The following is a 21,895-nucleotide window of genomic DNA, read 5'->3' on the forward strand; positions in this document are numbered from 1 at the left end:
TTGCTTGCATCACCTGTGTGGAATTTGAAGTGTGGGTAGACAATGCCTGTTAGTAGAGGGAAAGCTGCACTTGTTCCTACAATAAATTTACCTTTTCCTACAAAAAATTTACCTTTTCACAGGGAGCCCACCTTTGCCCATATAAGTGTGCTCTCTGATAACAATATTACAGGTGTCACTAATGGCAATGTAAGGACTAAGAAACTTTTATTTTTTAATTTAAATTTTTTAGGTATTCGTTCTTTGTGTTCTTGGATTTAGAATACTGCTGAGATAGTGAGATAACAGGAAGATATTTGGACATAGTGATAGTATTAATGAGTTATTTTAAAGATAAGAAGCAGGCAGGGAATGGAATAAGTGCTTAAAAGCAGTCATGTGAAAATTTCTCTGCCGTAGATGATATAGAAATGAACTGTAAAATTACTTTGCAAATGCATTTTTTCAAAGAGAGAAGGGGGAAAGTGTATCTCAACATAGGCATATCAAGCAGCATTTCCAGGGCCATGGCATAGAGTGGAATAGCTGTTCTAGCCAAGACACCAGTGTCCAAGGTGGAATGGTACCATAATATGGAGTCCAGTGGTTCTTCCCAGTTGCTAGAGCAATGTAGAACTGGGAGGCCATGGAGGTGTTAAGCTCTCAGCTGTTTGAATTCAGAACATGATGTCCATCTCCATAATTCACATTCTTTGCAAGTGCTTGTATAAATAGCTACGGTCCATAAAAAGTACATGCCAAAAAAAAAAAAAAAAAGGAAGTTGGACTTGGAATAATTTTACAGTGGCATGAAACTGGAGTGACACTATAAGAATGAAGACAGTTTTACTCAACTGTAAGTTTAATTTATATCTGAACTATTTATTAATTTACTGGGAATTTGAACATGAACAAAGGAGTCATTAAAAGTATATTTCTACAAATAAGCAGTAGAACAGCATGACTGTCCTAATGCACCTGCTGAATTAAATGACTACTTCAAGCAAAATATTTTAGCTGTAAGTTTCATCAGATTAGAGGACTACAGATCACCAAAGGACCTAGTCATAACTTGTGACTTAAATATTCTCAGCTTTAGTTCAGAAGTCTCTGAAATCTATCCAGTAATAGAAGATCAAGAAAAATAATTTAATTATCTCCGTCAATAACAATGTAATCAATGGCATGAAGAGTAGTTAATGTACTATCATCAAGAATAAATTCCATCTTGCATTTTAATTCTGAAAAAAAAATTTCCAATGTGGAAGTGTAGCTGGACTAGGAGAACAAATTAGATGACCAAAGAGCCAGGACACTGGGTCCAGATCCATAGTCAAACACAAGTGATTTTAAAGCCACAAATAAGAGGAAAAATGTCACTCTAAGCAGAGAAAATGAGAAAATGTAGAGGGGAAGAACTGTGTGAAGATTATCCAGCACATTCTTCTTTTAAAACATCATGGCAGGAAGAGCAAATGGGAATGGCAGAAGAAATGGATATTGGATCATGTTGTTCACAGGGTGTTGGCCAATGCTATGGCTCTGACTCTACAGAACTCTAGAGCTGCATCTCATTGTTCACACACCTTGTCAAGGATCTGGAGAGCAGACAGCTACTATTTCCTGCAGTTCACCTCTGCAGCACAGGGAATTTAGATTTAGTACTACAGGGGAACTGAATTCTTAAGAAAATTCCTTTTTTTTTTTTTTTTTTTTTTTTTTTTACATTTTTTTCCTTGTGTCTTTGCCTTCCATCTTGCACAGATACGTGCTGAGCACATGCAGTGATTATGCAGCATTACCAGGTGGGGATGTAAAGTTTCACAATTTTTTTGCACAGCTCAATACCCACCAATATACAGGGGACAACAGAGAATCAGACTCTCATAATAACAAGGTTTGTGGACAGCAGCAGGTTCCTGTATTTAATGTTTCTGGCACCGTGGCAGGGCTCCTACATACTGCCTCTACTGCGGCACAGTGGTCATCAAGCTCGTGTTTACAGGTCAGTCATTGTTTAAAAAAATTCCCCCGAAAGGACACCAGTTTGCATGCATCATTAAAGCTCTATCAGCACATTACAGACCTCCAGGTTGTAAACCAGGCCAGATCAGGACCTTTCATTCTTCAGATGGATGAAAGTAATGATGCCAGCAGTGACAGGGTATGTATCGTGATTAGACGTTGTGACCAGGAGGCAAGAGTTTTGAAAAATGATCTTCCAAAGATGATTGCAGGAAACACAGCAGGTGCTGGAAACATTTCTGCATCACTGAATCTGTTTTATTGACTCCAACATTTCACTGATAAATGTGATTGTGTTTTTCCCTCACTCAGCAAATATAGTGACTGGCAGAGTAAAGCAAACTTTAGCATCAGTGTTTATATCCATTGATCAGTGTCTTGTAACTGTTATGTCACTTGAGAATCTTTATGAAAACAGATAATTTATAATGACAGCTGATAAACTGCTATCTTACTGCAATGTTAATATATGTCCTTGATTGTTGATAACAATATTACAGGTGTCACTAATGGCAATGTAAGGACTGAGAAACTTTTATTTTTTAATTTAAATTTTTTAGGTATTCGTTCTTTGTGTTCTTGGATTTAGAATACTGCTGAGATAGTGAGATAACAGGAAGATATTTGGACATAGTGATAGTATTAATGAGTTATTTTAAAGATAAGAAGCAGGCAGGGAATGGAATAAGTGCTTTAAAGCAGTCATGTGAAAATTTCTCTGCCATAGATGATATAGAAATGAACTGTAAAATTACTTTGCAAATGCATTTTTCAAAGAGAGAAGGGGGAAAGGAAAGTGTATCTCAACATAGGCATATCAAGCAGCATTTCCAGGGCCATGGCACAGAGTGGCACAGCTGTTCTAGCCAAGACACCAGTGTCCAAGGTGGAATGGTACCATAATATGGAGTCCAGTGGTTCTTCCCAGTTGCTAGAGCAATGTAGAACTGGGAGGCCATGGAGGTGTTAAGCTCTCAGCTGTTTGAATTCAGAACATGATGTCCATCTCCATAATTCACATTCTTTGCAAGTGCTTGTATAAATAGCTACGGTCCATAAAAAGTACATGCCAAAAAAAAAAAAAAAAAGGAAGTTGGACTTGGAATAATTTTACAGTGGCATGAAACTGGAGTGACACTATAAGAATGAAGACAGTTTTACTCAACTGTAAGTTTAATTTATATCTGAACTATTTATTAATTTACTGGGAATTTGAACATGAACAAAGGAGTCATTAAAAGTATATTTCTACAAATAAGCAGTAGAACAGCATGACTGTCCTAATGCACCTGCTGAATTAAATGACTACTTCAAGCAAAATATTTTAGCTGTAAGTTTCATCAGATTAGAGGACTACAGATCACCAAAGGACCTAGTCATAACTTGTGACTTAAATATTCTCAGCTTTAGTTCAGAAGTCTCTGAAATCTATCCAGTAATAGAAGATCAAGAAAAATAATTTAATTATCTCCGTCAATAACAATGTAATCAATGGCATGAAGAGTAGTTAATGTACTATCATCAAGAATAAATTCCATCTTGCATTTTAATTCTGAAAAAAAATTTCCAATGTGGAAGTGTAGCTGGACTAGGAGAACAAATTAGGTGACCAAAGAGCCAGAACACTGGGTCCAGATCCATAGTCAAACACAAGTGATTTTAAAGCCACAAATAAGAGGAAAAATGTCACTCTAAGCAGAGAAAATGAGAAAATGTAGAGGGGAAGAACTGTGTGAAGATTATCCAGCACATTCTTCTTTTAAAACATCATGGCAGGAAGAGCAAATGGGAATGGCAGAAGAAATGGATATTGGATCATGTTGTTCACAGGGTGTTGGCCAATGCTATGGCTCTGACTCTACAGAACTCTAGAGCTGCATCTCATTGTTCACACACCTTGTCAAGGATCTGGAGAGCAGACAGCTACTATTTCCTGCAGTTCACCTCTGCAGCACAGGGAATTTAGATTTAGTACTACAGGGGAACTGAATTCTTAAGAAAATTCCTTTTTTTTTTTTTTTTTTTTTTTTTTTACATTTTTTTCCTTGTGTCTTTGCCTTCCATCTTGCACAGATACGTGCTGAGCACATGCAGTGATTATGCAGCATTACCAGGTGGGGATGTAAAGTTTCACAATTTTTTTGCACAGCTCAATACCCACCAATATACAGGGGACAACAGAGAATCAGACTCTCATAATAACAAGGTTTGTGGACAGCAGCAGGTTCCTGTATTTAATGTTTCTGGCACCGTGGCAGGGCTCCTACATACTGCCTCTACTGCGGCACAGTGGTCATCAAGCTCGTGTTTACAGGTCAGTCATTGTTTAAAAAAATTCCCCCGAAAGGACACCAGTTTGCATGCATCATTAAAGCTCTATCAGCACATTACAGACCTCCAGGTTGTAAACCAGGCCAGATCAGGACCTTTCATTCTTCAGATGGATGAAAGTAATGATGCCAGCAGTGACAGGGTATGTATCGTGATTAGACGTTGTGACCAGGAGGCAAGAGTTTTGAAAAATGATCTTCCAAAGATGATTGCAGGAAACACAGCAGGTGCTGGAAACATTTCTGCATCACTGAATCTGTTTTATTGACTCCAACATTTCACTGATAAATGTGATTGTGTTTTTCCCTCACTCAGCAAATATAGTGACTGGCAGAGTAAAGCAAACTTTAGCATCAGTGTTTATATCCATTGATCAGTGTCTTGTAACTGTTATGTCACTTGAGAATCTTTATGAAAACAGATAATTTATAATGACAGCTGATAAACTGCTATCTTACTGCAATGTTAATATATGTCCTTGATTGCTGACCAGAGAACTCAACTTGATCCCAAATAAAGAAGGAACTCTTTAATTTCTAAAGAACTAATGTAAGACTTGCCTGCATTTGTAATTTTTTTAATACATTTACTGTCTCTTCAGTATCTTGTTATGCATAAAGGAGTTTGGGGCTTTAGACCTTGGGCCCACGTGAAAAGATGATAAGTTCTGTAATGAGGTCAACAATTGTCACAGCAGTGGCAGGCATGCAGAAGGAGAGGTGGCAAAGGTCTGCAAGTGAAGACTGAACAACCTCCCCACAGCTGGAGAAGGCAAGGGCATCAGTGGAAGTCACCACCCAAATGAGTAGACAGTTAACCTTTTCAGGATCTCACTTTCAGAGGAAGTGCACGCAATGAACTTCCATAAGAGAAGACTTGAGGAATTACTCTGAGTTTCAGGTGCAGTATAGAAACTGAAGGGGTTATATATTTATCAACAATCTGGATGCAGTAGATGAGTGCACCATCAGCAAGTTTGCTGATTAAACCAAACTGGGAGGTGCTGTTGACTCTCTTGAGGGACAAGAACCCTTGCAGAGGAATCTGAGAGAATGGATCATTAGTCTTTGATTAATGGGATGAAATTTAATAAGTCAAAATGCCAGATTCTGCCCTATGGAGCTATGTCAGGCACAAACCTGGGAGAGAAGTGTCTGGGGAGCAGCCCTGCAGAGTGGGTTCTGGGAGTGCTGGTTCACAGGAGACTAAACAGGAGTGAGAAGGAGGTGCTAAGCTCCTCTCTTCCCTGCTACCCTGTGCCAGGACACATGGGAATGGCTAAAAGCTGCACCCATCAGGGAAGGTTCATGCTTGACTTGGGGACATTATTTTACTGGGAAGGTGACCAAGCCCTGAAACTGGCTTTCTGGAGAGGTGGTTAATTCCCTGTGCCTGTCAGTGTTTATGACAGTGTTTAAGGACAACATTCTCAAAGCCATGATTTAACTTTTGGTCAGCTCTTAAGTGGTCAGGCATTTGGATTACATGGTCAATGCAAAAAAAAAAAATTTCAGGGAATAAAAAGGTCAATGTAAAAAAAAAATTCTGCAACCTAGAATTTATCTTTTAAAATCTTAATTGTCGTAAACATGACAGTAACCACTGCAGTGCTAAGTTTTCTGTTTTGTTAACTCTGAGCTCATCTCTGTATGTATTGATATTCTCAGCAGGTTTTGTTCTGGACTTCCAGCCATTTGTTACTTTGTTGAAAGACACACAGCTAGTTTTAGCTTGGAAATTGAAATCTAACATGTATTTTTATTTAGCCTGAAAGGGGGTAAGTCAGTTTGCTGTTATACAGTGCTAATACACTCTCCATCTGTTCTCTTGGGGATTATTTTTCCTGTGTGTTGTCAAAAGACTTTTCTGCTATTAAGGCAACATCATGTGTAGCAGCTCTTTCTGGTTTATTATTCTCGATTCAGGATTGGATGGAGTAAATCCTGGGATTTACTCCAGTAAAGGACACTACCATCTTAATTTTAAATTAATTTTAAATTAATTTACTTAATTTTAAATTGAATAGCAATTTACATGCTTCTTCTCAAGTGATATTCTGCTGTGATGTTGACAAATTGTTAACCCACAGCCCAAGAAATATGTTATTGCTATCTCTAGTTAGTCTTTGGGTGTGGTAGGGAGTATTCAAAGCCACAGATTTGGATTATTTTGAGCCCTGCCAGGCTTGGACTAAATTGAGCCCTGCCTCAAACTTTGTTTAGATAAAACAAAGGTTTTTTTGGTTGGATTTTTTTTTTCCCTAATGGCAGGAGTACTATACCTAGTTTGTATTACCTTTGCTTATGGCACACCCCATTTTATATAGATAATAGTAAAAAGTAGTCACTTTCTGCAGAATAAGATATTGATGACTAACATAACCACAGAATCATCAAGGTTGGGAGATGTCTTGAAGACCATCTAGTCCAACTGTCAACCCAGCACCACCATCATTGCTTAAATCACCTAAATCATATCCCCAGGTGCCTCAGACAGACACCTTTTGTAAGAGCCCATCTCAATCTCCCCTGGCAAAACTTAATGCCATTTCCTCCCACTCTTCTACCTAAGACATGGCAGAAGAGACTGACCCCTATTCCACTACAGCTCCCTTCAGGAAGTCCATCTTGAGCATCCTTTTCTCCAGGCTTAACAACCCCGCTTCCTGCAGCAGCTCTTCCTAAGACATGTTTCCTAGACCCTTCCCCACCTTCATGGCCCTCTTTGATATACTCCAGCACCTCAATGTCCTTTTTGAAGCGAGTGACACACAGCTGGACACAGTGCTCGAGGTGCAACCTCACCAGTGATGAGTAGAGCAGGACAATCTCTTTCCTACTCCTACTGGCCACACTCCTCTGGATACAGGCCAGGATGCCCTTGGTCACCTAGGCACACTGCTGGCTCATGTCTCCATCTGCCTGTCAGCCCCCAATCCCCTTCTCCCGAGCAGCTTTCCAGCTGTGCTCCCCCAGCCTGCAACAGTGCCTGGGGTTGTTGTGACCCAGGTGCAGGACCAATAACGATAGTGGCAGTGGGCAGAGAAATGCACAACTGGAATATTTTCCATAGTCCTGAAAACTGGGAATGTGGGATTCTGGGCAAAGGGATACAGGCATGGGGCACTGACTGATACAGGGGACCCCAAAGCTGTAAACAACTCACCAACAAGCAAATAAATTCAGGACTGGAGCTGGTCAAAACAGATTCTAGGGGTACCAAAGAAATGCAAAAATTACCATATATAGTAAATTATATGTGCAGTAAATATAATAAGTAGTAGTAGAGTGGAACATAGTAGATGTGGCATGGAGTTGCAGACCAGAGAAAAACAAAGGTTTAAAAGCATGTCAGCACAATGAAAAATGACACCAAGCAGATATTTCAGTCAGGAAGAAGCCACTGGCATTGTCTCCTCTCTTCCCTGCTACCCTGTGCCAGGACACATGGGAATGGCTAAAAGCTGCACCCATCAGGGAAGGTTCATGCTTGACTTGGGGACATTATTTTACTGGGAAGGTGACCAAGCCCTGAAACTGGCTTTCTGGAGAGGTGGTTAATTCCCTGTGCCTGTCAGTGTTTATGACAGTGTTTAAGGACAACATTCTCAAAGCCATGATTTAACTTTTGGTCAGCTCTTAAGTGGTCAGGCATTTGGATTACATGGTCAATGCAAAAAAAAAAAATTTCAGGGAATAAAAAGGTCAATGTAAAAAAAAAATTCTGCAACCTAGAATTTATCTTTTAAAATCTTAATTGTCGTAAACATGACAGTAACCACTGCAGTGCTAAGTTTTCTGTTTTGTTAACTCTGAGCTCATCTCTGTATGTATTGATATTCTCAGCAGGTTTTGTTCTGGACTTCCAGCCATTTGTTACTTTGTTGAAAGACACACAGCTAGTTTTAGCTTGGAAATTGAAATCTAACATGTATTTTTATTTAGCCTGAAAGGGGGTAAGTCAGTTTGCTGTTATACAGTGCTAATACACTCTCCATCTGTTCTCTTGGGGATTATTTTTCCTGTGTGTTGTCAAAAGACTTTTCTGCTATTAAGGCAACATCATGTGTAGCAGCTCTTTCTGGTTTATTATTCTCGATTCAGGATTGGATGGAGTAAATCCTGGGATTACTCCAGTAAAGGACACTACCATCTTAATTTTAAATTAATTTTAAATTAATTTACTTAATTTTAAATTGAATAGCAATTTACATGCTTCTTCTCAAGTGATATTCTGCTGTGATGTTGACAAATTGTTAACCCACAGCCCAAGAAATATGTTATTGCTATCTCTAGTTAGTCTTTGGGTGTGGTAGGGAGTATTCAAAGCCACAGATTTGGATTATTTTGAGCCCTGCCAGGCTTGGACTAAATTGAGCCCTGCCTCAAACTTTGTTTAGATAAAACAAAGGTTTTTTTGGTTGGATTTTTTTTTTCCCTAATGGCAGGAGTACTATACCTAGTTTGTATTACCTTTGCTTATGGCACACCCCATTTTATATAGATAATAGTAAAAAGTAGTCACTTTCTGCAGAATAAGATATTGATGACTAACATAACCACAGAATCATCAAGGTTGGGAGATGTCTTGAAGACCATCTAGTCCAACTGTCAACCCAGCACCACCATCATTGCTTAAATCACCTAAATCATATCCCCAGGTGCCTCAGACAGACACCTTTTGTAAGAGCCCATCTCAATCTCCCCTGGCAAAACTTAATGCCATTTCCTCCCACTCTTCTACCTAAGACATGGCAGAAGAGACTGACCCCTATTCCACTACAGCTCCCTTCAGGAAGTCCATCTTGAGCATCCTTTTCTCCAGGCTTAACAACCCCGCTTCCTGCAGCAGCTCTTCCTAAGACATGTTTCCTAGACCCTTCCCCACCTTCATGGCCCTCTTTGATATACTCCAGCACCTCAATGTCCTTTTTGAAGCGAGTGACACACAGCTGGACACAGTGCTCGAGGTGCAACCTCACCAGTGATGAGTAGAGCAGGACAATCTCTTTCCTACTCCTACTGGCCACACTCCTCTGGATACAGGCCAGGATGCCCTTGGTCACCTAGGCACACTGCTGGCTCATGTCTCCATCTGCCTGTCAGCCCCCAATCCCCTTCTCCCGAGCAGCTTTCCAGCTGTGCTCCCCCAGCCTGCAACAGTGCCTGGGGTTGTTGTGACCCAGGTGCAGGACCAATAACGATAGTGGCAGTGGGCAGAGAAATGCACAACTGGAATATTTTCCATAGTCCTGAAAACTGGGAATGTGGGATTCTGGGCAAAGGGATACAGGCATGGGGCACTGACTGATACAGGGGACCCCAAAGCTGTAAACAACTCACCAACAAGCAAATAAATTCAGGACTGGAGCTGGTCAAAACAGATTCTAGGGGTACCAAAGAAATGCAAAAATTACCATATATAGTAAATTATATGTGCAGTAAATATAATAAGTAGTAGTAGAGTGGAACATAGTAGATGTGGCATGGAGTTGCAGACCAGAGAAAAACAAAGGTTTAAAAGCATGTCAGCACAATGAAAAATGACACCAAGCAGATATTTCAGTCAGGAAGAAGCCACTGGCATTGTAGTCCTCCCAGCAAAGGAGGGAATGCTGAAAACTTGGCACTCTTGCTCTCCTCTCGCCCAACACACCCCCCACTCCAGACCAGACTGAAGCTGTGATCTCAGCTCGATCCCTAAGATTAGCTCTGATGACAGAAAAGTACCTGCCCTGCTTTGCGGTCATGGTTACATCTCTCACAATAAAGTAGAACTCAGTGCAAGAAACAGTGCCAATTTTCTTTGACTTTTCAAATAGAAAGTCCAACAGCAAATTTGGTTTTCATTACAGCCGGTTCCACACTAAAATGGAACTGAAGACTTGAGTCTAAGGTGTGATTGTTGCTGTACTGATATCCAAACTGCTCTGTGTGCATGCATAAATTCCTATCTCAGGATGGAAAAAGAAGAAAGGAAATAAAAAAAAACACACCAACTTGATTTGTTGAGCATAATTGTATGGATAATCTCAATCCATTACTTTGTGCCACAGAACAGTTTTCCATTCACACATCCATCTCCTCTGAAATAGAAGACTATTCTTACATTTTATTCACAAAATGGTTTTGATAGAAAATCTGTTTTGCTGCAGATGAGGGCCCTGGAGGTTTCTGGTCTATTGTAATACATAAGAGCTGCCTGACACTGCAGCATTCGTTCTCTAGTGCGATTGCCTGGCAGGGCTAAAAGCACTGATGTCTTTTACAGTTCTGGTATTGCCATTATCCATTTCAATGGGGTTTAAATGTAAAAGTGAAATTGATGGTGTTAAAGCATGAATTTCAATCATGCTAAGAAAGAAGCTATTGATGGGAGCCAGCAAGGGAGCTCTGAACAAAAATATTGCAAGGAAGAAGCTGAAAGGCTGATTACTATAAGGCCAGTGACTCTATGTTTTCAAGTTACAGAGCTGCCACACATTAAAAGATGCCTCTTCATGTTGTATAACTCAGGACAAAGTGCATTCACCCCTGTCAGTGTTATGGGTCTCCTTCCTTCTCACTGAGGTGGGACTTCATGGGAAAAATCTTCAAGTCTTAGTTCAGCTTTTTATCTGAGTTTTAAGAGATTTAAGATATCCCTTCTCATTAACTTTTGTAGTAGGGCTGGTTTCTTGTGGCTACAGACTATCGCTGTTCTTGTAAAAATTGTACCTTTGCAATTATAGTGCAGCCACCTGTCTGAGACTGAATCTTTTTGGAGCAGCAGAAGAGATCACTTTTGTATCATACAAATTATAAAGAGCACAGTAACTCAGGGTTAGGAAAACTAATGAGAAAGCAGTAAGAGTGTTTTGCAGGAGCTTAACGAGTTGGGTTTTAATTTTCACAGCAGAGGCAGAGCTGTGAGCAACCTTGTCACAAATTGAAACAGAATCACAAAGTGTTACTTGGTGCATTGAAGTGCCTCTGTCTCAACTATGGCTCTGATTCCTGCTTGGATCCAGGCAAACATCCGTGGCAGTTTCCTCTGGCGCTCTGGTCAGCAATTCCCTTTCCTGCCTCTACATGCCCTGTGGCCTGAGGCTTACTGCCATCACCAGGAAACATGCAATTTTATGAAAAACACAGCCATGCTTTGGAGATCTCCACATTTATCTTGAGTTGCAAACAACTGAAAAGGTTTGTCTGGTGTCTTGATTGATTTGTATTTATGCTTCCATGACAGCAGCATGCTCTGTACCTGTTTAATTGGTTTAAATCAAATTTAAACACCAAGTTTAAATGTAACTGCACAACAGAGCTGTGGTCTTCATTACAAAATTATAGCTGAGGTTTCAAAGAAGAAAGTAGAATTATAATGTCATATTTCAGATAATACGGTAAAAATCACCCTTAGACTCTAGTATTTTTATAAAGTAAGAACTTATAATTTTCTGGTTTTCTTTCTAATTAAACTACCCTTCCAACTTTCTGTCTGATACCCCTGCTACCATACCTCTACTCTGTGGTTTAATTTCCACTTCCAGTTTTCTCTATCTACAGTTTGTCAGCCTAAAGTGGGAGAAAAATGCCTGTAGTATCAATATGTTTAAACCACTTGAGAAAAAAATTGTGACAATATACCAAAGAAATTTTGAGGCATAGTGACTGATAAAAGTTCCTAGCAAGAAACTGTAATAATGTGTGTAAAGTGGATTTTTATACAGTATTTCCTTAGGGAGCCCATTTCTTATCAAAAGATATAATTTTATGATAAAAATCATTATTTCTGCTTGGCAAAACATTTCTATTGTACTCTTAATAAAAAGACTTTTCCCCCTTAAACTGATTTGAGATGAATGTATACTAGAGTGCAAATATATGATTTTATCTTCATAGGAATTTCTCATGCATAGTTTTTGAAAATGTCTCTCTCAAGGGGCAGATTCTCCAATTCTGTCTGCATTGTTTATATTTATCCTCTCACCAATGACATCTGCAGACAAGGTTTTCTGCAAAGTCAAATCGTAGCATTTTGAATTAAATGTAAAATCCTTAGTGATGGAGCTCTTCAGCAGGCTGGATGTAGCTCTAAATAAAAATTGATTCATTTTGTTTCAATAAGAAGGTGATGAAGGCTCCATCTGAGCCCTCCTGCCTATCTGGCCCTGCAGAGGCACTCAGAGGCAGCAGTCCTTCTTGCAAGTGTGCTGTGGTAAAGATGAGAAATCTTTGCCATAGGGCTGGACCCTGCTGGATAAACCCACGAACAATAACAATCCTAAAAACTCTGAAATGTCCAGCTGGTCACATACAGCTGAAAACTGCTGCCCTGTAAAGACAAACCAGCACTTGGGTTATGCACTCTCACATTTAAGGCTTTAACCCTCAGTGTCCCAGCATTGCAGACTAAGTCTATGTCAAATTGCATTTAATGGTTTCAAGTTTGCAAAATAATTAAAAGTATTTAAATGCAATACTGCAAAATATATAGCTGTTTCACATAGCAGGTCCTACTCTTATTTACATTATTGAAATATTAATTATAATAATACACTGTATTGATCTCTTTTGGTGAAGTGAGGTGGCTGGGACACCTTTCTCACTAAAGAGAGATTTGTCTCCAGTAGTACTTGAATTTTATAGCTCTCACATTCACAACAATTTTACTTGTCATGTGTTCTTCATATTTTAGGCTAAGTTTGGTAATTTTCAAGGATTGCAAAGCTAGGGATCTAAAATAGCTATTTAAGTTACAAAGACATTCAAGCATTTCTACAAGGTTATTCAGGGCAGTTAAATTAGCTCCTGAACAGAGATTGTATTAATATATTCCTGGCTTTTGGTCTGAGTCCCACTTATTTCATGTGAGTTTATTCAGTAAAGGAAAATCTTTTTTGAGGCTCTGCCAGCAGCTAGCATATCTGTAGGTCCCAGGAAAATAAAATAGAGACTTCCAGGTACATCTGCAAATGGAAGAGCGTATCCAAAGTCCATCTGGACCCTGTATTTACAGATTATTGACAAAGCACTCACAGATCTAGACCATAAGCAACTCTGACATTGAGAGAGCACTTTGAAAAGTGGGAGAGAAAAAGACCTGAGACCACGAATGAAAATAAAATTCAAGGCCTTTCTCATCTGTGCTGCCTTAGCACTTGGTGTGTTTTCAGAGAACAACCTTGCAAATAATGAGCAGATATTTCTTGCCCACGCAGGTTTATGATGTGAAGATTTTTGACATTTCCATAGAAATCATTGGTAGCATTCAATCTGGAAATTACTCATTTGTATAAGGAGGGTAAATAGTAATACATGTTGAAAACTAGCTGATCTAGCCTAACTGGTTAACTCACAAACCCGTACCTGTTTCATGAATGCCTATTTCTTCCCATTTTCACTGCTCAAATGTGTGTTTGCACATATCCACACACAAAATCTCACTTACAACTTTCCTCCTGGGATGCATTGAACTAAAAGAAAAATGGCTTCTTTTTCCAAATACCCTAAACCCTTGAGAGAGGCAGAATTATGATGGACGGTACAGAATAATCCTATGGAAAGTAATAGCACGCTTTTATTCATACCTAAAAACATCTGCTAATTCAGATGTTCAATTTAAAATTGAATAGAGATTAATAATTACTCAAACAATAAAACTTCTGAAATGGGTGTGGGCCAGTAGTGTAATACATCATCACAGCTGATCTTCTGAAGCTTCAGCCATCCTCATTCATATTCACCCAGTGCTAACCAGACAAATAATAGCATTATCACCTATTTTATCTTCATAGGAATTTCTCATGCATAGTTTTTGAAAATGTCTCTCTCAAGGGGCAGATTCTCCAATTCTGTCTGCATTGTTTATATTTATCCTCTCACCAATGACATCTGCAGACAAGGTTTTCTGCAAAGTCAAATCGTAGCATTTTGAATTAAATGTAAAATCCTTAGTGATGGAGCTCTTCAGCAGGCTGGATGTAGCTCTAAATAAAAATTGATTCATTTTGTTTCAATAAGAAGGTGATGAAGGCTCCATCTGAGCCCTCCTGCCTATCTGGCCCTGCAGAGGCACTCAGAGGCAGCAGTCCTTCTTGCAAGTGTGCTGTGGTAAAGATGAGAAATCTTTGCCATAGGGCTGGACCCTGCTGGATAAACCCACGAACAATAACAATCCTAAAAACTCTGAAATGTCCAGCTGGTCACATACAGCTGAAAACTGCTGCCCTGTAAAGACAAACCAGCACTTGGGTTATGCACTCTCACATTTAAGGCTTTAACCCTCAGTGTCCCAGCATTGCAGACTAAGTCTATGTCAAATTGCATTTAATGGTTTCAAGTTTGCAAAATAATTAAAAGTATTTAAATGCAATACTGCAAAATATATAGCTGTTTCACATAGCAGGTCCTACTCTTATTTACATTATTGAAATATTAATTATAATAATACACTGTATTGATCTCTTTTGGTGAAGTGAGGTGGCTGGGACACCTTTCTCACTAAAGAGAGATTTGTCTCCAGTAGTACTTGAATTTTATAGCTCTCACATTCACAACAATTTTACTTGTCATGTGTTCTTCATATTTTAGGCTAAGTTTGGTAATTTTCAAGGATTGCAAAGCTAGGGATCTAAAATAGCTATTTAAGTTACAAAGACATTCAAGCATTTCTACAAGGTTATTCAGGGCAGTTAAATTAGCTCCTGAACAGAGATTGTATTAATATATTCCTGGCTTTTGGTCTGAGTCCCACTTATTTCATGTGAGTTTATTCAGTAAAGGAAAATCTTTTTTGAGGCTCTGCCAGCAGCTAGCATATCTGTAGGTCCCAGGAAAATAAAATAGAGACTTCCAGGTACATCTGCAAATGGAAGAGCGTATCCAAAGTCCATCTGGACCCTGTATTTACAGATTATTGACAAAGCACTCACAGATCTAGACCATAAGCAACTCTGACATTGAGAGAGCACTTTGAAAAGTGGGAGAGAAAAAGACCTGAGACCACGAATGAAAATAAAATTCAAGGCCTTTCTCATCTGTGCTGCCTTAGCACTTGGTGTGTTTTCAGAGAACAACCTTGCAAATAATGAGCAGATATTTCTTGCCCACGCAGGTTTATGATGTGAAGATTTTTGACATTTCCATAGAAATCATTGGTAGCATTCAATCTGGAAATTACTCATTTGTATAAGGAGGGTAAATAGTAATACATGTTGAAAACTAGCTGATCTAGCCTAACTGGTTAACTCACAAACCCGTACCTGTTTCATGAATGCCTATTTCTTCCCATTTTCACTGCTCAAATGTGTGTTTGCACATATCCACACACAAAATCTCACTTACAACTTTCCTCCTGGGATGCATTGAACTAAAAGAAAAATGGCTTCTTTTTCCAAATACCCTAAACCCTTGAGAGAGGCAGAATTATGATGGAGGGTACAGAATAATCCTATGGAAAATAATAGCACGCTTTTATTCATACCTAAAAACATCTGCTAATTCAGATGTTCAATTTAAAATTGAATAGAGATTAATAATTACTCAAACAATAAAACTTCTGAAATGGGTGTGGGCCAGTAGTGTAATACATCATCACAGCTGATCTTCTGAAGCTTCAGCCATCCTCATTCATATTCATCCAGTGCTAACCAGACAAATAATAGCATTATCACCTACTTCAGTAATCAAACAATGGAAAACCAATATCTGGGACTTTGGACTGGAATGGAAAGTAGTAGTATTGTGTTTATTAGCTGGAATACTGAGGATTCAGCTGTGATGGCATCATGAGTTATATTCTAATGCATTGCTGAAGCTGGATACATAGGCATTCTGATGAAACCAGAATGAGCTCTTTCAATCTCTCATTGGCTTACTCTATCACCTCTATCATCATCATAGAATCATTATGACACGGCCTGGCTTGGAAGAAACCTTAAAGATTGTCTAGTTTCCACATCCCTGCTGTGGATAGGGATACCTTCCACTAGACCAGTTGCTCAGAATCCTATTCAGCCTGGCCTTGAACACTTCCAGGGATTGGGCATCCACAGCTTCTCTGGGCAACCTGTTCCAGTGTGTCACCACCATCACAGTAAAAATTTCTTTCTAATATCTAATCTAAACCTACTGGCTATCAATTTGAAGCCATTCCTCTTGTCCTGTTACTGCGTGCCCTTGTAAGGAGTCCCTCTCCATCTTTCTCGTACCTCCCTCCAGGTACTGGAAGGAGAAACTAGGTAACCCCAAAGCCTTATCTTATGAATCTTATGATCTTCTTATTAAGAGAATCTTACCTCCTCTTATATCTTATGACTTCTTTTTTGCATTGTAATGCTACCTTGCACTTAATTTGACTATCGTTCTAGCTAAAATACAGTAATAGTTCTTGGATGTTATTAATTATATTTGTCCAGTGGGAATGTACTAGGGGATTATTAGGTGTGCATGTTAATTGTGTCTTTATTGATTAGCTTCATTTACTGGATATTTCCTGTGATTAGAATTAATTGACTTCTGCTAAACATGGCTACACTTTCAGGAGGGAATGTAAGTGTGTGAATAATTTTGGAGACAAGTAAGTCATACATGCATCAATATGTGAAAACAAAACATGTGCCTGAGGTGAGGCATACACCAAATTAGTGTTTTGCCCCTCTGTCTGATCTCCCATGACAGTGTTACTATGATAGACATATAATAACAATATCTGAGTATGAATGGATATGATAAATTAAGAGCTTGAAAATAAATTTACTGTTAACATGCTCTATCTTCTGAAACCTGACACACTATGCCCAGAAAAACAAAACAGAGGTAGCAAGAATCAAGGTGCTTGGGGTTCTTTCTCCAGCACAGACAGCACTGTAGCACAGATGAACCTTAAAATCTCCAACTTTTCCAACAGCTTCAAGAGAGCACTGAAACGTCTTTCCTGTCTATCCTCTGCAGGGAATTACTGGAATGCAGCTTCTTTCGTTACTTCATCATCTTACCTCCACTTCTCCACCTTCCAAGGGGAAACCAGTGCAGACATCTCTTTCTACTTCAAAACATCAGCCTCAGATGGGGTGTTTCTTGAGAACCTGGGGAACACTGACTTCATCAAACTGGAGCTGAAATGTAAGTATTGGCTTCCTGTTACTACTCTTGGCAGTTGAAGTATTATGTTGAATAGCAGCTTTTAAAAATGTTTTAGTAAAATGTGCAAGCTGTCTAAATCCTGGAAAAGCTTCCAAATCAAGCTGCTTGACATGTTTTCAAGTTGCCTTTTGTGAAAGGAGTGCTTGAAGTATATTTGAATTGTTTATTGAGGAGAAAATACAAAGACAAATAAAGCTGGTAACATCAATTACAAAAATGACACTGACCTGAAAAGGGCTTTCAAAATTGCTCTCTTCTCACTTCAGCCATCCTCATTCATATTCATCCAGTGCTAACCAGACAAATAATAGCATTATCACCTACTTCAGTAATCAAACAATGGAAAACCAATATCTGGGACTTTGGACTGGAATGGAAAGTAGTAGTATTGTGTTTATTAGCTGGAATACTGAGGATTCAGCTGTGATGGCATCATGAGTTATATTCTAATGCATTGCTGAAGCTGGATACATAGGCATTCTGATGAAACCAGAATGAGCTCTTTCAATCTCTCATTGGCTTACTCTATCACCTCTATCATCATCATAGAATCATTATGACACGGCCTGGCTTGGAAGAAACCTTAAAGATTGTCTAGTTTCCACATCCCTGCTGTGGATAGGGATACCTTCCACTAGACCAGTTGCTCAGAATCCTATTCAGCCTGGCCTTGAACACTTCCAGGGATTGGGCATCCACAGCTTCTCTGGGCAACCTGTTCCAGTGTGTCACCACCATCACAGTAAAAATTTCTTTCTAATATCTAATCTAAACCTACTGGCTATCAATTTGAAGCCATTTCCTCTTGTCCTGTTACTGCGTGCCCTTGTAAGGAGTCCCTCTCCATCTTTCTCGTACCTCCCTCCAGGTACTGGAAGGAGAAACTAGGTAACCCCAAAGCCTTATCTTATGAATCTTATGATCTTCTTATTAAGAGAATCTTACCTCCTCTTATATCTTATGACTTCTTTTTTGCATTGTAATGCTACCTTGCACTTAATTTGACTATCGTTCTAGCTAAAATACAGTAATAGTTCTTGGATGTTATTAATTATATTTGTCCAGTGGGAATGTACTAGGGGATTATTAGGTGTGCATGTTAATTGTGTCTTTATTGATTAGCTTCATTTACTGGATATTTCCTGTGATTAGAATTAATTGACTTCTGCTAAACATGGCTACACTTTCAGGAGGGAATGTAAGTGTGTGAATAATTTTGGAGACAAGTAAGTCATACATGCATCAATATGTGAAAACAAAACATGTGCCTGAGGTGAGGCATACACCAAATTAGTGTTTTGCCCCTCTGTCTGATCTCCCATGACAGTGTTACTATGATAGACATATAATAACAATATCTGAGTATGAATGGATATGATAAATTAAGAGCTTGAAAATAAATTTACTGTTAACATGCTCTATCTTCTGAAACCTGACACACTATGCCCAGAAAAACAAAACAGAGGTAGCAAGAATCAAGGTGCTTGGGGTTCTTTCTCCAGCACAGACAGCACTGTAGCACAGATGAACCTTAAAATCTCCAACTTTTCCAACAGCTTCAAGAGAGCACTGAAACGTCTTTCCTGTCTATCCTCTGCAGGGAATTACTGGAATGCAGCTTCTTTCGTTACTTCATCATCTTACCTCCACTTCTCCACCTTCCAAGGGGAAACCAGTGCAGACATCTCTTTCTACTTCAAAACATCAGCCTCAGATGGGGTGTTTCTTGAGAACCTGGGGAACACTGACTTCATCAAACTGGAGCTGAAATGTAAGTATTGGCTTCCTGTTACTACTCTTGGCAGTTGAAGTATTATGTTGAATAGCAGCTTTTAAAAATGTTTTAGTAAAATGTGCAAGCTGTCTAAATCCTGGAAAAGCTTCCAAATCAAGCTGCTTGACATGTTTTCAAGTTGCCTTTTGTGAAAGGAGTGCTTGAAGTATATTTGAATTGTTTATTGAGGAGAAAATACAAAGACAAATAAAGCTGGTAACATCAATTACAAAAATGACACTGACCTGAAAAGGGCTTTCAAAATTGCATGTCAGAATTATTTCTTCAAAATTTATGTCTTTGGTTCTCTGTGCTTTTCTATTTTATTTCATGGTTGCTTTGGAAACAGGGGAAAGAAGGAAAAAAAAGAGGCACCATCCTAATCAGTATTGCAAGGAGCCAAAGAGCTGAAAACTTGCATATGATATTTCAAAGCCATAAAATATCTCATAAAAATAAATCTTTATCAGCATTATCTGTTAATAAAATCGCTGATCTGAAAAAGAGGGTATAATGACACCAAGAGGCAAGTCAATTTTATTATTCAAACCATTTTTAATGGCCCAGGGGCAAACTTTCCAAGGAAGGTGCTGAAATCCTCGGCCGTGCCTGAATTCTGCTTGGTGGAGTTGCAGCAGTTGAATTAAGGGAAACATGTTTTATGTCTCCTTTGTTCTCCCCTGACCCTGCCATAAACGGGAGCAGGGAGAGGTCCTCTGTGCTGTGTGTGGTTGTTATTACAGCCTCCAGCAGCACATTGCAGCCTCCTTGCACTCCAGCACTGGGGCACTGGGAAAAGCTCCTTTCACTACAGTTGCTGCTCATGGACACCAAGGACCCAGATCTAAATGCTAATGCACAAAAGTCAGTGGTCATTAATGTTGAAAGAGAAGCAGTTGGCTTGTGGACCCTAAATAATCTGTACTTTTATGCAGATTCAATGTGATTAACATACACACATCTAATTTGAAAGCAAAGAGCCATTTTCAACACTTCCCAAAGTTTAAACATACAAATCAGAATGTAGAAATTTAGAAACCACTAAGAGACTCCTTTAAAATGCATTCAATTCTTTCCCTCCAGGTAAGACTAAAATGCCAAGTTCCATTTGGGTGGCTTTTTTTTCTTTCTTTCTACACTAAATTTACACATTGCTTAATCCAATTTCTCTAATCTGCAACTTCAGTGAATCAAAATTGCTCCTACCGAGTCACAGGGAATAGTCTTATTTGCTTTACCAAGGGGCAAAGCCTTTTAATAATAAAGTGGCAGGGATTTTTAATTTCCCTTTGAATCTAAGTAGTTCTTACAGTCAGCTGAGGTGGACGTTTTCAGAGCTCCTTGTTCTTCTACTTCATGGAAGGTGTTCTCAGCCACTGCAGTCAGGCCAACCTTGCTGTTGGTCACTTAGCTAAAAAGTGACACTATCAGTGTGTAAAGGTGACTTGACAGCAACTAATATTCTTTTGAGCTCAGCTCAGGGTAACTAATAATCATGCTGCAGTGGCTCGCTGAATAGAGGTACCAGTTCAAGAAAGTGGCAGTGTGCTCAGAGTATCATTATACAGGACTTTAATTTTAAACCTTATTAAACCTATGCTTGAGATCTGCTGACTTTGCTGAGGCCTGGCACATGCATAAATTTAACCCTACCTCATGTCCCTGAATCTAAACTTCAGATTGTAAATTCTTGATGGAAGAATTTGAAGTATCATCTGTAAGAGGAGATGAAAAACTACTGTAAGAACTATGTAGACTGTATTTGCTAAAAATACAAAGCAGTTCATTTGATATAGTTGCATTCACTCTACTCTTTTGCTCTGGAAACTACTGCTTGAAATTTTCAGAGCCTCAGGAAAAGGCCTTCTTGTGACTTAAGTGTTCTACAGGTCACAAATGAAAAAGTGGGTTCAGTAATAAAGAGAAACTCACCCTCTCTTCTAAATTACACATTTATTAATGAATGTTTGTTTTACATATTTTTTGAGGTTTTTTTTTGTTCTAGTCTGCACTTACAGTTTTCTGTAATTCATTTAAATGAAGAGTAAAGTTTCAGAATATCAGAAGTACCTTACATGGATCTACAGTAAACTTTGCTGCTTCTTAAGCCTGTTTCCTTTTTATAGAAGTCTTGTAAAATTAATATGTGAATTTGTTCCTAAATAGGAACATAAATTTATGTCAGTTAGGTAATTACAGAATTATCTCCAAACTCTGATGAAACTTTGCTTTGGCAAGCTGCTTTTTGGCTACCTAGCACATTCTCTAATAGAACAGCTATTACATAAAAAACTGTAGTACATAAAAAGACCGTCTTTTTACATACGAAAACCATCACCACATATTTACTGAAAGCTGTTTTGATTCACCCAGTGGATTGCTTTTGTCTGTTCACTGCCTTCTCACACAGGTACAGTTCTCACTGGAGAAGGATGACTTCCTACAAAGCCTGTTCTCCACTTCTTTACTTTTTACCATTCCAAAAGGAAAATGCTAAAATCAGCATCCTGCATGTACAAATTCTATTTTCCTTTTCCCTTATGTGCAAAATAGCCGTGTGTACCTGTAATACATGGTTAATGACGCATAAGCTGAGCTCTGTAGACCAGAAACAGAAAGGTTCTACAGTATCCAGTATTTTAATCAGCTTGCTGCACTT

At 38.9% G+C, this 21,895-nt stretch overlaps 1 protein-coding gene across 1 annotated transcript in view; it reads left to right on the top strand.

Annotated features, from left to right (window-relative positions):
• CNTNAP2 (contactin associated protein 2) overlaps nucleotides 1-21,895 on the top strand; it is a 1,093,089-nt gene that overhangs the window by 954,669 nt on the left and 116,525 nt on the right. Inside the window, exon 16 of the mRNA XM_009093851.4 lies at nucleotides 17,271-17,441. Coding sequence (XP_009092099.2) covers nucleotides 17,271-17,441 — 171 coding nt within the window. The remainder of the gene's footprint in view (nucleotides 1-17,270; nucleotides 17,442-21,895) is intronic.

Source organism: Serinus canaria, chromosome 2, assembly GCF_022539315.1.
Source record: "Serinus canaria isolate serCan28SL12 chromosome 2, serCan2020, whole genome shotgun sequence".
NCBI classification, from domain to species: domain Eukaryota; kingdom Metazoa; phylum Chordata; class Aves; order Passeriformes; family Fringillidae; genus Serinus; species Serinus canaria.